This window comes from Lemur catta, chromosome 17 (assembly GCF_020740605.2).
Source record: "Lemur catta isolate mLemCat1 chromosome 17, mLemCat1.pri, whole genome shotgun sequence".
Lineage (NCBI taxonomy): Eukaryota > Metazoa > Chordata > Mammalia > Primates > Lemuridae > Lemur > Lemur catta.
Window position 1 is genome coordinate 27,994,438 of NC_059144.1, and position 16,821 is coordinate 28,011,258.

The following is a 16,821-nucleotide window of genomic DNA, read 5'->3' on the forward strand; positions in this document are numbered from 1 at the left end:
TTAAAAAAAATCACTTTTCATTTATTAAATTAGCAAAACTAAAATAGGATTGATTGTTGTTTGCAGGGTGAGGTGGGATGGACCCTTTCATTCTGTGTTGATGGCGTTTCATGTCAGCATATCTCTTCTGGGAAGGAAGTTGGTATTATACATGAAGAGTCTCAAAGCCATCATTTAGACCCTTTGACTCAGTAATTCTTTCCTTACCAGGCACCCAACAAACACTTAGAATCTGTTATCTGCTGGGCTCAGAGTGAGGTCTAGGGAGTTATATAGGAAATGCTTATAATATATTATTTATAAAATAGAATATAAAACATAAATGATATCAACAAGGCCAAGAAAATGCATCAGAACACTAATGGTGTTGGAGTTATAGGTGTTGATTTAGCTTCTTTATTTATATTTTTATATAAATATATTTAATATAAAATATTCCATGTATTTCATTAGTATATATTTGGCATTCATCATCTCATAAAAGTTCTTTTATATGATTGTGGAGGTTTACTTAGTTTTTCAAAGGAGCGTTATAAAAAGTTTTTTTGAAAAACTGAACAGGGCAATTGATTTCAAATGTCATTAGAAATACAACTCAGAATAAAGGAAGCCTAATTAAAGATTCAGATGGGATCCAGAACTAACTAGATCCAGAACTAATGGGGTAGCACTCTGTATTTATCACAGGAATTTGCTCCTCTTCCTGGATGTATTAAAATTGTAAGGATGAATTCCAGTTTTTAATTTGTGTCTACCGCAGTTGGACATGTCTGTGATTGTACTTCCCTCTATAAGAAGTGTGTTTTTGTTTCAGTGGCCTCATTGTTCCTGAGAGAGATGGCAACGAGACTGTCCCTGAGGTTGTTGCCACATCGGGTTATGCCCTGCTGCATTTTTTTAGCGATGCTGCTTATAATTTAACTGGATTTAATATCACTTACAAGTAAGATATTTAAGTCTAGTATTTGTGATTTTATTCAAATGACTATGTATTTTGTTTTAGCAATAATAATGTGCCAGGCATTGTGCTAGACAGTTTGCATGGATTTTCTTATTTAAAGTTCTAAAAACTCAGTGAGGCATGGGGACTGTTTTTCTTTTCATTTTATATAATTGAGGAAACTGGTGGGAAAGTGTTACGTAAATTGTCAAAGTAAGTGGTGGTGCCACAGTTTCAACATGGGTGTTGCTGCTGTTGAGCTTTTCCTGGAAGACAGGGAGATTTTCCTGCTAATGCTGTGGTGGTCCCCGGCCCCGGGGCTGCAGACTGATACTGCAGAGACTCCCCCCTCCCCTTCCCCCCAGAAAAATTGTCTTCCATGAAACTGGCTGGGGCGCACAGCAGGAGGTGAGCGGCTGGAAGCTTCATCCCTATTTACTGCTGCTCCCCATCGCTTGCATCACCGCCTGAGCTCTGCCTTCTCCCCTCACCCCCCCATCTGTGGAAAAATTGTCTTCCATGAGTCCATGAAACTGGTCCCTGGTGCCAAAAAGGTTGGGGGCCGCTGTCTAATGAATAAAAACATGGGAGGTTAGGGTTTGCTGAGTACAATTCAACAAATATTAATAGTTGCCATGTACTCAGTAGTAGAAGGAATCTATACTCTCAAAGTACCTTGATAGGCCATTTATCATCCCCTTTTAAAATCTAAAGTGTCGTTTCAAAGTGCTGTCAATACAATTACTTATTTTTTTTGAGACAGAGTCTCCGTTGCCTGGGCTGGAGTACCATGGTGTCAGCCTAGCTCACAACAACCTCAAATTCCTTGGCTCAAGTGATCCTCTTGCCTCAGCCTGGGAAAGCTGGGACTACAGGCTCATGCCACCACGCCCAGCTAATTTTTTCTATTTTTAGTAGAGATGGGGTCTCACTTTTGCTCAGACTGGTCTAGAACTCCTGAGCTTAAGCCATCCTCTCACCTCTCAGAGTAGTAGGATTACAGGTGTGAGCCACTGCGCCTGGCCAATACAATTATCTTAAGTTAGGTTTATGTTATTAGGAAACACATTATAGTTAAATCCTTAAGCTGGCCCTTCTTTGTCCATCTGAAATGAGTAGATAAAGTTACTAAGAAATTTTAAAAACACCAATCTGGGCAATAATCTTCAATTCTACAAATTTTCAGAGACTATAGAAAGGGATAGATACCATGAAGGTGATAGTGTATTGCTGGCAGTTAGTTTTATTCTTTTCCTCCCCAAACTTGCAAACATGAATTTGGCAGTGTTGTAATGCTCATTCTTAGCCGACTACCAAGAAGACTAGCATAGTCATTCCACCCTTGAGGAGCTAAGTCTGGACAATATTGCATACATCTTCTTCCTCCTGGTAATTTCTTTGACTTTATGAGTTACTTATTTTTATCCTTTTGTTGTGAGAATGCAGCAGGGTTGATTTGTTTCATTATTTGTACCCTAGCTATGCAGTGGTGAGTGAACTCATTTAGGCTGAATGGTGTACTGCAATTATGCTTGTGAATAAATTGAGGAGACAGTGAGATTCTTAAACCTTGTTTAGGAGGAAGTTCTGCTAACTTAATTGAAGTGTTGCTTTATGTTAACTTAATTTTCCACACCGTTTTTATAGTTTTGACATGTGTCCGAATAATTGCTCAGGCCGAGGAGAATGTAAGATCAGTAATACCAGCAACACTGTCGAGTGTGAATGTTCTGAAAACTGGAATGGTGAAGCATGTGACATTCCTCACTGTGCAAGTAACTGTGGTTTTCCTCATCGAGGCATCTGCACTTCAAGTGATGTCAGAGGATGTTCTTGCTTCTCAGAGTGGCAGGGTAGGAGCTTCTTTCATTTTTATTTTTCTTTCAATTTTACAAAATGTTCCCAATTTAATAAATTGTAGATTGACCTTATCCTTAGCAACTATATAATTTGTGTTAATCAAATATTAGGTAATATTTAAGCGTTCACATCCCTTTGTCCAGCTTCTTAGAATCTTTTAATTTCACACATGTGGTTGTGAAATTGAAGGGGTAGGACATTCTTTGCAACCCATTCATGGAAGTTGGAGAACTTGTTCTCAGCCATAGGAGGACATAGCAGAGAACCAGTCTGGGAGGCGGGAAAAGAGTTGACAAGAATGGTATTTCCTCAGAAGTGTTCTCTAAGTTGGGAAAAAATTAGAGTCAGTTATACATTAAATCCCAATGCAGTTAGCTAATGGCATTATCTACAGAAACAGATTTTTAAAGAAGCTTTAGGGAATTCTTTAAGGAGGGGTGGGAGGTAATAGCTATTATTGATTTAGTGATTTTTGTTATATGCTTAGCCCTTCCTCAAAAACTTTTTATTTTGGAAGAAATTTGGTTAAGTTCTCTAGTTTTTTGGTTTTGACCAACATTGAGCAGTTAATCATTGAAGTATTTTGAGTATCTATTACCATGCAAATACTGTGGCAGAGGCCAAACCTCCCAAGAATGGAGTCTGTCTCTTGCATCTGTTTGTTTCTTGATTTACCAGAAGATGAATAGTTTGTATTATTACTCCCAGATCTAATCACTACAGTTGGCCCTCTGTATCTGTGGGTTGTGCACCTGCAGGTTCCATGTTCATACAACTGCAGATCAAAAATATTTTGGAGAAAAACACAGTAAAAAACAATACAAATAAAAAACAATATGGCATAACAGCTATTTACATAGCATTTACATTGTATTAGGTTTCATAAGTAGTTTAGAGATTTAAAGTATATGGGAGAATGTGCATAGGTTTTATGCAAATACTATACCATTTTATATAAGGGATTTGAACATCTGTGGATTTTGGTATCTGTGGGATTCCTGGAACCAATCCCTTGTGGATACCAAAGGACAACTGTACATTTTAGCCCTAATGTTTTTCATTTGAATTAATAATTTCTTCATCTAGTCTTTCTCCTGAGAGCTGTTTAAGCAAGTATTTCATTTCTAAGGAAAACCTAACCTGGATATGGTCAAGTCATCATTAGAAAGTATGTAATTTTGAATTTTATTAGGGATTACCTTTGGTTAATACTTTGAGTAACTTAAAAGTGCAAATTAAAGAGACTTGTCTGACGTTTAGATGCTAAAGGAAAGACTAAGTATTATTTAAGTATTCATTGCATTTAGATGATTAAAACTTGAAATATGCAATAAGCTTTAAAGCTGCATTTTGTGAAACTAATTTATCATGTTTTATTAGGTCCTGGATGTTCAGTTCCTGTACCAGCTAACCAATCATTTTGGACTCGAGAGGAATATTCTAACTTAAAGCTCCCCAGAGCATCTCATAAAGCTGTGGTCAATGGGAATATAATGTGGGTTATCGGAGGATATATGTTCAACCACTCAGATTACAACATGGTTCTAGCGTAAGTTGTTTTAAACATTTTTGCAGGAAGCTTAATTTTTCATTTTGAAAATTTATGAAGCACAGATAAGCAAAAAGAAAAAAAATCAATAATTCCATTAGTTGAGGAAAATCCCTGTTAATATTTTGGTAGTAGTCTTTCAGACTGTTTTGGCATATGTTGAGTTTTTAAAATTGAGAGCCACAAAGAATTCATTGTTATGATAAGCAATAATTCATCTTTTCCAGATACTGTCTCTAATATTTTGTTTTAGGTACCTACAGTAGGTTCTATGTAAGTAGGGGATTACTTTATCTTTTAATGTAATTAATAGTTCTATAGGTCAAGTGGTTGGAATTTATATTAATAGTTTGCTAGGGGAAATTATGCCATTGTTTAATACTCCCCAAGGATCAAGTTCTATATGCTGATCCCATGTTGCTCCTTTTGAAGGAGAATATATGTTGTCTCAGTGGAATTAGCTGTGGAGAGTGACTTTTAGAAGAAATTTATGAACATGCTGATTTTGTGACCTAGAATTTTTTTCTCAGCATTTTCTATTAATGAAGATTGTCAAAAACCAACATCTGTTCTTTAAGGGAGTCTGTAAATATGGTGGTCATAGTAACATAGTTTCTGAATCCCCCCAAATATAGTCATTAAAACACACAGAAAAGCTAGGCTAGCAAAATCAAAAGCACATGACCAACATCTGTAACAAAACTTGGTCAGGAGGTAACTATATGAATGAATGAGGCATAGCTATGAGACCTGTGTGGGATTAGCATGTGTGTAGTAGCAACAAAGGGGAGCAATGGCAAGACCAGTCGGATCCAGTATGGCTAGAAGATACTCACATGAAAGCTAAGCAAACAGTTGAGAACAACAGCTGGAATTGCAAAGAGTTTTTGCATGTTCTAGTAGCCAGATGAGCTAAAGGGATCTGTAGTAGGATCAGAAGGGGCTAGAGCAGTTTGTCCCTTGTTTACTCTCAAAATGAACCAGCCAAAGTGTTTTTGCACAGGAGAAAGTTCCACACTGAGGAGAAACTGCAAGGAGTAGAATTGAAAATTGAGCAAGACAGGGACAGTAGAGACAAAGTAAAAGAAAGTTCAAATAATATGAAAGCATTAAGAATAAAAAAAAATGGTCACAAAACTGATGAAAATTATAACTCAGTATTCTAAAACAAGCTAAGAAAGTGATACAAGATACGAAAGATTCAGAAATGAGATGACAGAAGTTAGGAAAGAATTTAAAAAATTTAGAAATAATTTTAGAATTGAAGACAAACCTAGAAGGAAAGAGTAAATAAACACAATAGATATTACTTTAGAAATAGAATGTTCTAATGAAATAGAATATTTGAAAAGAGGAAATTTTTTTAAGTCATAAAGAAATGAAGGTCTTTTTCACAGTTTTTTGCAGTAAGCACTGTTAAAAACCCTGGATGTTATATATAAATAAGCATGAGAAAACATGGAAAGGTGGAGAGAAGGTGGCAATTTGACTAAGGACTTCAGGGCGCAAGGAATGATGGCAGTGAGTTCCAAGGGTTTTCTTTTTGTCTCGTATATCGCAGACTTGATATTAGAGAAGCTGGCAATCTGGAAATGCTGACAGGCACAAGCTGAACAAGCCTTAAGAACAGCCTGTTCTCTCTAGTGCAGGACCAGGAAAGGGGCAGCCTAACAAGGCAGAAAACTTTCAGATAATAACTGCTTTACTTTAGCCAAACACCGTAGAAATGTGGCCCCACCCCCATACATGTCAGCAAAGTCTGAGCCTAAATTTCCACCCTCGCCAGGATGTAGTCAGGCGTCCCAACCCCACTGCCAGGGTAGTGTTAGAGAAGATCAAACAAGCAACTGGGACTCATCTCCACAAGGCAGAATGAAGCTTCCCCTACTCTTGTGATGTCCGTGGAGACCACATGGGGGGCCTGGACTTCTTCCTCCACTTTGCAGTAAACAGCAGTAAGGAGCCAACCTTCCCCATCCCCTCTGGGGTGGTATCAGAGGAGGTCTGCTATCACAGAGGATTTAGGTCAGATCCAGAGTCTCATGACATGATACTCAGAATGTTCAGATTTCAATGGAAAATGATTTGTCATGCTAAGAGCCAGGAAAATCTCAACTTGAATAAGAAAAGGCAATCAAGAGACACTAAAACTGAGATAACATAGATGTAAGAATTATCTGACAAGGATTTTAAAGCAGCCATCATAAAAATGCTTTGATGCCAACAACTGACTGGTATGGAGGTGCGAGAGCCTGACCCTACTTCTGCATGGGAAAACTGTGCCTGCCATTCATGTTCCAGAGCTCCCCTTGGGATCAGTCAGGCCAAAGGTAGACTTCACCTCAGACCACCCTTTTGGGGTGGAGAAGCTTCTCCTTCTATACCTTGTCTGTCTTCCTTCCTGACATGTATATCCAGAGAGCATTCCCTCAATAAATCACTTATACAAGAATATCCATCCCAGGCTCTGTTTGCAGGGAACCTGACCTGAGGCACTTTCTAGTCTTTTTGGATCTTTCTAATACCCCAATTCCAGCAATCTTTGACCCCACAAGGGTCCATAATCCACTGATTCTTTCTCACTCCTTTTCCCATTCTCCTGCTTAACTGTTGTACTTTTTGTTTTTTTCAAATCTCTACCACCTTATCCCCTATTTTCATTCTTAGCTAGTGGCCTTGCTTCCTGTTTCTATTTTGAAAGATAAAGGTCATCAGAAAAGTACTTCCACAACCACATTTACCTTTTACCTATGTCTGTGCTCATTTATTCTGTCTTTATCTGTAGATCAGTGCTATTCCTTAGAAGTTTTGGTCGTAATGCCAATGTTCTGTGTTTACATTGTCATGTCACTAGCCATGTGTGGTTAGTAAGCACTTGAAATGTGGCTGGTATGATTTAGGAGCTGAAGTTTTAATTTTCCATTCTTAGTCTTCATTTTATTAATAATCTTGCACCAACATTAATACAGTTAATCTCTCCCTCTTTTAAGCACTTTCTTCAGCTGGCTTACAGGACACCACAGTCTCTTGATATTTTTTTCTAACTGCTTCCTCCTTCTCAGCCTCTTTAGCTGGTTCCTCTTCACCTGACTGACTTCGGAATGACAGTGTACCCCAGGGCCTAGCCCTTGGTCTACTTCTGTCTGTGTATTCACTCTCTTGGTGATCTCAAGTAATATCTTGGCCTTTATGTTGGTGCCTCCTGAATTTGTATGTGCAGCCTGGACTTTTCTCCTGAACCCGTATCTCCAGCTCTTTACTTGACATCTCAGTCTTTTGGCTGTCTAATAGGCATCTTAAATTCAACATGTCCAAAACTGATCTTTTCCCCAAGCCTCTAGGGAAGAGTTCCCGTAGATGTCCCAATGCAAAATAAATGGTCATCTCAGTTAATGACTGCTCCATCCTTCTGTTTACTGAAGCTAAAAATCTTGGAGTCATCCTTAACTTCTTGTTTTTTCACACCCCATATTGGTATGTGTATTAGTTATCCTTTGCTGTATGATAAATTACCACAAACTTAGCAGCTTAAAACAACTCACATTTATTATCTCACAGTTTCTGTTGGTCAGGGGTCTGGACACAGCTGAACTGAGTCCTCTGTAGTCAAGGTGTCAGTTGGCCTGCATTCTCATCTAGAGGCTGACTGAGGAGGAATTTATTCCCAGGCTCACTCAGGTTACTGGCAGAATCAATTTCCTTGTGGTTGTAGGACCGAGAGTCCCAGCTTCCCACTGGCTGTCAACTGGAGGCTGTCCTCAACTCACAGAGGCTGCCCTCAGCTCCTGGAGGCCACCCGCCCATCATTCCTTGTCACTTGGGCTTCACTAATATGGCTGCTTGCTTCATAAGGCCACAGGGAGGGTCTCTAGACTGAACCTGCTAGCAGGATGGTGTCACAAAAAAACAACATCTCATCATCTTTGCCATATTCTATTGGTTAGAAGCAAGTCATAGATCCTGCGTACACCCTAGGCGAAGGGATTATGGTGGCTGTGAACACCAGGAGGTGGAGATCACAGGGGCCCTCCTAGTATAATATGTCAGCAGATCTTGTTGGCTCTACCTTTAAAATCTATCCCAAATCTAACCACTTATACCACTTCTAGTGCTGCTACCATGAGGAGAAGAGGTAAAATGAAAGGTATGAAAGTGATTGTCCCTTCTATTGCTGTGTTAGATAGGAGAGGAGCTGTATATTAACCATTTATGTGATTTTACCCATGTAACTGGCATCAGCCCCCTCTCTTGAAGCAGGAAATCTGGACATCTTTTGATTCTTCCCCTCTTCTCCTCTTACCATAGCATCACGTTAATCCCCGTTTATCTGTCACAAATTCATGTCATATTTATTCTTTTCTCTCTATGCCCAGCCTACCATTATCTCTTTCTTAGTCTTCAGCAGTAGATTCCAATCAAATCTGTCTCTTTCCCTTCATTCCTGTTAATCTAATTTCTAAACATGGATTGGGATGATTTTTTTTTTTTAAAGTGTAAATCATAGTATTTACTACCTTCTTAAAACCTGTCGGTGTCTTCCCATTGGACTTAATGGTCCAGTGTGATCTGAGCGCTGTTTACCTTCTCTCCTGCCTTCATTCGCTCTGCTCCTGCCCGACACCAGCCTTCGTACGCAGCACGTGCATCTTTACTTGAAGGGCTTTTGCTCTTTGTTCCCTCAGCCTGGACTGTTCCTGCTGTCGTGCCGGAGGACTGGTTTCTTCTCGCCCCTTAGATCTCAGTCCCACAGAGAGATCTTCCCTGACTGTCCGGTTCAGACAGGTTCTCCCTGTTGTTCTTTTTTTTTTTTTTTTTAATAGCTCTCAATGTCTTTATCACACTGTTCATAATTGTTAATTATATATGTGCCTATTATTGTGCGTGCTCATTTTCTGCCTTTCCCACTATAGGTTCTCAAAGGCTGGGGACCTTGTTTTTTCACACAACTCAGGGCTTAGCTCATAGAAGGTGCTCAAATAAGTATTTACCAAATAAATGGGGGATAATGAATTATTTGTTTCCTTCACAAACTTTTGTTCCTGGAAATATTAATATCACCTGTTGCTTTTATTTGACTGACGTACCTCATGAGCCACGTTGTTTTGTAGATTATAACATTTTTTTCTGCTTGTACTTGATCAGAACATGATTTTTACAGCTTTATATATTTCATGTAAATATTAGTATAGTTCCAAATAGTGAACTTTCATGAAAAGTAAATACAGTGATTCCTTTTAGAAGTAGTATTTCTAGAACTTAGATTATAAATTTTCTGGTCATTTATGCTCTTATATAAAAATATTTCAGGAATTGTTCTTACTCTCTATTTCCTCACAACCTGTTAACCCAAAACTTTTAAGTTGCATTAAAAAACAGTTCCCATTTTGTCACTCAGTGGTCCTCTTGCAAAATAAATGGTCTTGAAGTTTCAGCTGGGTTAAGATTTCCAGTTGAAACTTCATTACTGCATTTCCTTCCGTTGAGCAAAAAAGAGTTTTGTTTTTAAAAGTTTTTTAAAGGCCCTTGTGTTATGACAGAGGGGTCCATTGCCTGCTCTGTGGCGAATGTATCTTGCTCTTGCTCTGAAAATCTGTTGTCCTTCCTCAATAAACTTTATTTCACACTTAAAATAAAAGTTCTTTAAAAATAGTAAGAAATCGAGCAACAGGAAACCAAGTAACGAAGAAGTATCAACTAATCCAGTAAATTTGAAAACAGAATCACAGGAACATCAAGGGTGACCCCTTCTGTACCCCACACCCACAGAAACCACACCGGGAAGATTCTGAGAATTCTCACTGATACCCCGAAATCTAGAAAGAAGCAAACTGAGTAGGCATTTCTGTTTTTTTTTACTCTTTTAACTGAAGAATAGGGGAAATAATTGCTGAGGAGTAGCAGGTGAAAAGGAGGAAATTGACCAGGTGGCTGACTCTCTACCCAGAACTCAGGGCTTCTTCTAATTAAATTGGAATATGATCTGAACAGTGGGGTAGGACACTTAAACAAAATCTCTAAGGAGAGGGGAATCTCAGTATTTTATTCTAACAGACTGCACACCCCCTCATGTGAGCTCTGACATTTCCTTAGACTTCAGGGAAGTTGATAGAACATAAAATACCAGCCCTCACACCAAAGCTGGGATGGAAATTTGATAAACTTGTCTTAGATACAGTGGAAACAGAATTAAGAAATCACCTACACTTTGCAGATAATATGTCTGCAGAGCTATGTCTAACCACAAACAAAATTAAAGAAGTGATGTTATGGCCAATGCAAGTATTCTATGATGAAAAAGTAAAGAGGAAGAAAGAGTGCAGCATGTAAAATCTGACAAAAACCTATGACAAAAGAAAAGTAACTTCAAGGAGCAAAAGGAGATTCCTTCCACCTGGCTTGTGCTATAGATCAACTTAATGTGAATTTGAATTCAGAAAAACAAGCTGAAAGACAAGAAGATAATTATAACTGTAAGATGAAATGGGAGATTATAAGCCTAAAGAAATATAAATATAGCAAAAATTAGAGGAAAATTGAATTACTGAAAGGTTAATTGAGATAATTCCAATAATACAGGTGAAAAGGCTGAAAAAATCAAAGAAAAGCAAAAACACATGAAAGACAGAAGATGATCTGATATAAGTATAATTGCTGTTCCTGAAGAACCTAACACAGAGAACAAATGGATTGAAATAGCACAAGGTGTTTCAGGGAAAGTTCCTACTTTCTTCATGACAAAACTTGATTCGATCAAGTTATTGAACGTTTAGGTTAAAGGACAAATTATTACTTGGGAGGCCTCAGGGAGCTCTATGCTTCCTGTTGGTTGGAGTCATGTCCAGTCCCCACAGAGCCTTTGCCTTGGTCTTTGGGGTGGCCAGATACTGTGATTGGGTTACCAGGCCACTCTGAAGTTTGGAGCAGGTACCCTGTGGCATGGTGGATATTGGGTTGCCAGCCATCATTGGGGGGTTTGTGAGGGAGGTGGCTGTAGCTGTATGGGAGACATCTGTTTTTGAATTTCTACAGTTTGTCTTTGCTTATCTGCTTGTTCAGGTCTTAGAACTACTTGTTTAGTATTCTGTTACCTTGGACTCAGCTCCCAGAAGAAAGAGCATTAATTGGTACTTGGAATTTCTTATGTTTTATTGCATCAGTATTGTTCTTGTCTTGTGTTTGTTTCCCTGTGTTGTGAAAAGTTTGACAGCCTGTTGTGTGTCTTTTGGTAGTTCACTTTAGCTCGGTTATGGGGATCTGCCAGCACTTAAGTGTCTCTGAGAAGCCCTTGGGCAGAGCACCCTCCATGTCACTTCAAAGAGATGTGGATTAGAGCATCTGGAGACTTGTTTCTGTGTTCCCTCTGTTTCTTTCTTCTCTTCCAAACTTACAGAAACAAGCCTCTGGTTGAACATAAGGTGTGTATGTGTGGTTATAAGCTATGTTAGTCCTTCTCAGGAAACACCTTTCATAGCCAGGATTCCACAAAAGTGTTGCAGTTCTATGTAGTCCATTTTGTAAAAACGTTTATCCTTGATGGATTTAAGTCATTTTTGCTTTAAGTAAAGTATAATATTGTGTCTTAAAAGCATAGTGAGAGGAAGAGGGCGGGTGGGGAGGGGGAGAGAGAATGAGAAGGATTAAGAAATCTTTGAGCTTCTAGGCAGAAAAGCAAACCACATAAAAAGGGGAAAAAATCAAGCTGGCCTCAGACTTCTCTGTAGCAACATCCAATCCAGCAACATTCAAGGGAGCTGCATCTGCAAAGTTCTAAAGAAAGGACAGCCCAAGAATAGTATACCCAGCCAAGATGATGGTGAAATCCAGCCAGTACTAAATAACTATGGAACGGTTGTTTTAGAATGTAATATGAGGGTTAAGAACTTGGACAATGTAAAAATTATGTAACAAAAATTGGGAGAAGGCTGGGCACAGTGGCTCACGCCTATAATCCTAGCACTCTGGGAGGCTGAGGTGGGAGGATTGCTTGAGGTCAGGAGTTTGAGATCAGCTCTGAGCAAGAGCAAGACCCCATCTCTACTAAAAAAAATAGAAAAAATTAGGTGGGCATTGTGGTACATGCCTGTAGTCCCAGCTACTCAGGAGGCTGAGGCAGGAGGATTGCTTAAGCCCAGGAATTTGAGGTTGCAGTGAGCTATGATGATGCCACGGCATTCTATCCCAGGTGACAGAGTGACACTCTGTCTCAAAAAAAAAAAAAAAAATTTGGCTGGGCGTGGTGGCTCACGCCTGTAATCCTAGCACTCTGGGAGGCTGAGGCGGGTGGATCGCTCGAGGTCAGGAGTTCAAGACCACCCTCAGCAAGAGCGAGATCCCATCTCTACTAAAAATAGAACGAAATTATCTGGTCAACTAAAATATATATATAGAAAAAAATTAGCCAGGCATGGTGGCACATGCCTGTAGTCCCAGCTACTGGGGAGGCTGAGGCAGTAGGATCACTTAAGCCCAGGAGTTTGAGGTTGCTGTGAGCTAGGCTGACGCCATGGCACTCACTCTAGCCCGGGCAACAAAGTGAGACTCTGTCTCAAAAAAAAAAAAAAAATTTAAGACGAAAGGAAAGGTTTGTAGAAAAATAATGAATATCAGTGTATTCATTGATAGGAAATAAAACATTGCTAATACAGTTGAAGACCCTTGCATGCCCCTCCAAAATCCCAGAGATAAACTGTATCCTGATTTTGATGTCAGTTTTTCACAAATGTGTCTTTATGCTTTAAATATATATGATCTAGTCTTCACAGAAATGATATTCTGTAGTTTGCTTTTTTAGCTTAATATCGTTTTTAGATTTATATTGATGTATGTTGTTGGAGTATATTTTTCATGCTGTGTAACTCTGTTGTATGGATATATTAAGATTTATTAATCCATTTTCAATTGACATTTATTTGCTTCCTTTTTGCTATTGTGATCTAACTTTCTTACATCTTTTTGCTGCTTTATAATGTTTTTTGTGATTTTTAAAATGCTTGGATTATCCAGGTAAACTTTTTTACACAAAGTTAAACTTTAAATTTCTTCGTTTATAGAAAAGAAACAAATATTTAAACTTTAGCAATAGTTTTGGTTTCCCTTTGGTTTCTTTTTTTCTATTGATTTTTATGAAAATTAAAATAAACAGTATTAAAAGTATCATCTATAGTATGATCCCTTTGTATAAATATATTTTGTCTATTCTATCTGTGTATATAACTAGAGAGATGTCTGGATTGACATTTACTTAATGTTAAGGATATTCATTTCTAGATAATGGAATAAACTTTTAGGTCTTTTTTTGTATTGTTTACATTCTTTATAATGAGCATATATGATTTTTATAAAATACAGTAGAGTGATGTTTTTCTCAAAAACTAAAAGTGAATATTTTAAGATATTGAATGTGATTATTCAGTAATGAATGAATGAATAAGTATAAATTGCATGGTAGGAATATAAATTATTTTCTTTTTGACATTTTTGTATTTTAAAGGTCTTGAAATGTATTCATAGTACAATTGAATTGCTGTAATGGTCTTCTGGCTTTCTTGAAATTTTGACATTTTTAATCAATTAGATAAAGGAAAGGAGAGGTTAGTAATTTTCTTTTATTTAATTATCATCCCTTTTTTGATAAAAATCTTAAGTCAAGCAGTGGATTGAGACATACTGTCTTTAAACAAACAAGAATAAGACTGAAAGCTTTCTTCTTAATAAAAACAATGGAAACCAAACCAATGGAATGACACTTTGAAAGTGCTGAGAAGAAAATCAGTGCCAACATAGAATTGTTTACCAAGAGTTGACAAACTTTTTCTTAAAGGGCCAGGTAGTAAATATCTTAGACTTGTGGGCCATATAAGCTACCCTGCCATTGTTGCATGAAAGCTGCCACAGACAATCACAAGTGAATGGGCATGGCTGTGTTCCAGTAAAATCTTTTTTACAAAAACAGGCTGCTGGCCCACAGGCTGTAGTTCCCAGCTCATGTTCTGTATCCAGTAAGAAAATCTACTTCAGAAATGAAGAAGATATAAAGATATTTTCACAGGAACAAAAATAGAGGGAGTTAATCACCAGCAGCCTTGCAGTAAAGGGAGTTCTTTAAGCAGAAGGAAAATGATCACAGAAGGAAATAGAGAGATGTAAGTAGGAATGGAGAGCAGTAGAAAGAATAAAATGTGGGTAAACTTAACTGAATGCTAGTTTTATAAAATAATTACAATAATATCCTGCAGGATTTAGACATAGAATTAAAATACATACCAACATAGCACAAAAAGCAGGTGGTAAAGGTGGATGAGAGAAATGGAGTTTAAGTTCCCTGAATTGCCCAGGAAATGGTACAAGTATTAATTTATATTAAGCTTTGCTAAATCAAGGATGCAAGTTACAATATCTAGGGTAATCACTAAAAGAATAATAAGCATATATAATAAAACAATAGCTTATAAAGAAAAATGCAGTAATAAGAATTATCATCCCTTTTTCAGTACGTATCAGTTTCTTTTGATTAAATGATAGAAAAGTTGTTGTAATAAAAGTGTAAGTCAGACCAGGCATGGTGGCTCACACCTGTAATCCCGGCATTTTGGGAGGCCAAGGTGGAAGGATCTCTTGAGGCCAGGAGTTCAAGACTAGCCTGGGCAACATATTGAGACCCCATCTCTACAAAAAAAAAAAAAAAAATTAGCTGGGCATGGTGATGCATGCCTCCAGTCCTAGCTACTTGAGAAGCTGAGGCAAGGCGAATTACTTGAACTCAGGAGTTCAGGGTTACACTGAGCTATAATTGAGTTATTGCATTCCAGCCAGGGTGACAGAGCAAGCACTGTCTCTTTAAACAAAACAAAACAGTTAAAATCCCTTGAGTATAATACAGCCTTCAAATGATTTAGACTGTATGTAGAAAAGATTTTCAGGAGTGTTAGAAACTTCTTGTGGATTTTTCTTTCTTCCTTATCCCAGGATCAGTCCCGCTTCCCTTCCTAACTTCTCACTTGCCCAGTGGGCCCAGGTGTCAGATTTGTTTGCAAAGGTGACAGGTGTTTCCCTACTTAATGAGCATCTTCAAACTGGATCATATCACAAATAAAATGAGTACGAGATGTTCTGTTTTGTCATTTGGGTGAAAATATGATCTGTTTGTTTTGTAGGTATGACCTTGCTTCTAGGGAGTGGCTTACACTCAATCGTTCTGTGAACAATGTGGTTGTTAGATATGGTCATTCTTTGGCATTATACAAGGTAAAATATCTCCACTCTGTACTAAGGAAGAAACTACACTCTATATGTATTATGTAGTTGAAAAGCTATGCAATGTTAGATTTTAATAGGGGAAAACTTTCTGTTGGTGAGGGGGGTGAAACTTTTTAACCCAAGAGATTTTAATGGCTTCAGATTATACTGGAGTATTATGATTATGGCACTAAATGATTGAAAATGTAGATTGAAAAGTGTAGATTCGCTTTTATGCTCGTTAGCAAGCTTAGCCAAGAATAGCCACATTGTAATGTGACTGAATAATCATTTTCATTTCCTTGTTTTTGTAGATAAATGGTAGGATGAGGCAACTTTATTTTTCCAAGTCATTTCATACCGTAAGGGTCATATGAGGAAGTCCAAGAAAAGTAGTGAAGTGTTAGAGATGTAGAATATGATTAATTTTCTTTCCTGTTGTTCTTTTCTCCATTCTTTTTATAATAATTCACGAAAAGGTGCATTTCACTAACCCTTTTTTAAGCTGAGAATCATTATTAAGCTTTTGAAGTGTTCATTTTCTATTCTCAGATTTGATCTTTTTAGTTTTTTTAAAAATTTTATTTAAATTTTTTCTCTAGGACAAAATTTACATGTACGGAGGAAAAATTGATTCAACAGGGAATGTGACCAATGAGTTGAGAGTGTTCCATATTCATAATGAATCATGGGTATTGTTGACCCCTAAAGCAAAGGAACAGTATGCAGTGGTTGGGCACTCGGCACACATTGTCACACTGAGCAATGGCCGAGTGGTCATGCTGGTCATCTTTGGTCACTGCCCTCTCTATGGATATATAAGCAATGTGCAGGAATATGACTTGGGTAGGTATATTTTTTCTAGTGGATGTTTTCTGAATCAAATTTAAACCCTCTACCCTGTTATTATTACTGTTTAACAAGATTGAACCTAACCTTGATCCAGTACTTTATGTTGAAATGCAGTTAACTTTGATGTATTACCAGTGAAATTCAGATTATTGATGCTGCTATGTAGGATATATTTGTTACTGTCAATTTGGCAAGGAGCCAAAGATGGCACAAAATGCTTGGGGTGTTAAAATAAACTTTTAAAAATGTTTCAAAACAACAAATATTCTGAAGAAAAAAATTTGGATAGCCCTTTAGAAACTGGTTTAATAGAGCATGATTTCCCTTAGTATAAAATCTTTCCTTTAGTTAAATTTTATCATATCTGTTATTGTGCAGTAGGAGT

At 37.7% G+C, this 16,821-nt stretch overlaps 1 protein-coding gene across 6 annotated transcripts in view; it reads left to right on the forward strand.

Moving 5' to 3' along the window:
• Positions 1 to 16,821, forward strand: part of ATRN (attractin) — a 133,475-nt gene that overhangs the window by 45,763 nt on the left and 70,891 nt on the right. For 5 of the 6 annotated variants that reach the window (XM_045528988.1, XM_045528989.1, XM_045528986.1 and 2 more), the window contains 5 exons: positions 815 to 943; positions 2,588 to 2,793; positions 4,181 to 4,349; positions 15,503 to 15,593; positions 16,187 to 16,430. In XM_045528988.1, coding sequence (XP_045384944.1) covers positions 815 to 943; positions 2,588 to 2,793; positions 4,181 to 4,349; positions 15,503 to 15,593; positions 16,187 to 16,430 — 839 coding nt within the window. The remainder of the gene's footprint in view (positions 1 to 814; positions 944 to 2,587; positions 2,794 to 4,180; positions 4,350 to 15,502; positions 15,594 to 16,186; positions 16,431 to 16,821) is intronic. The other variant, XM_045528990.1, reaches the window with a different exon arrangement.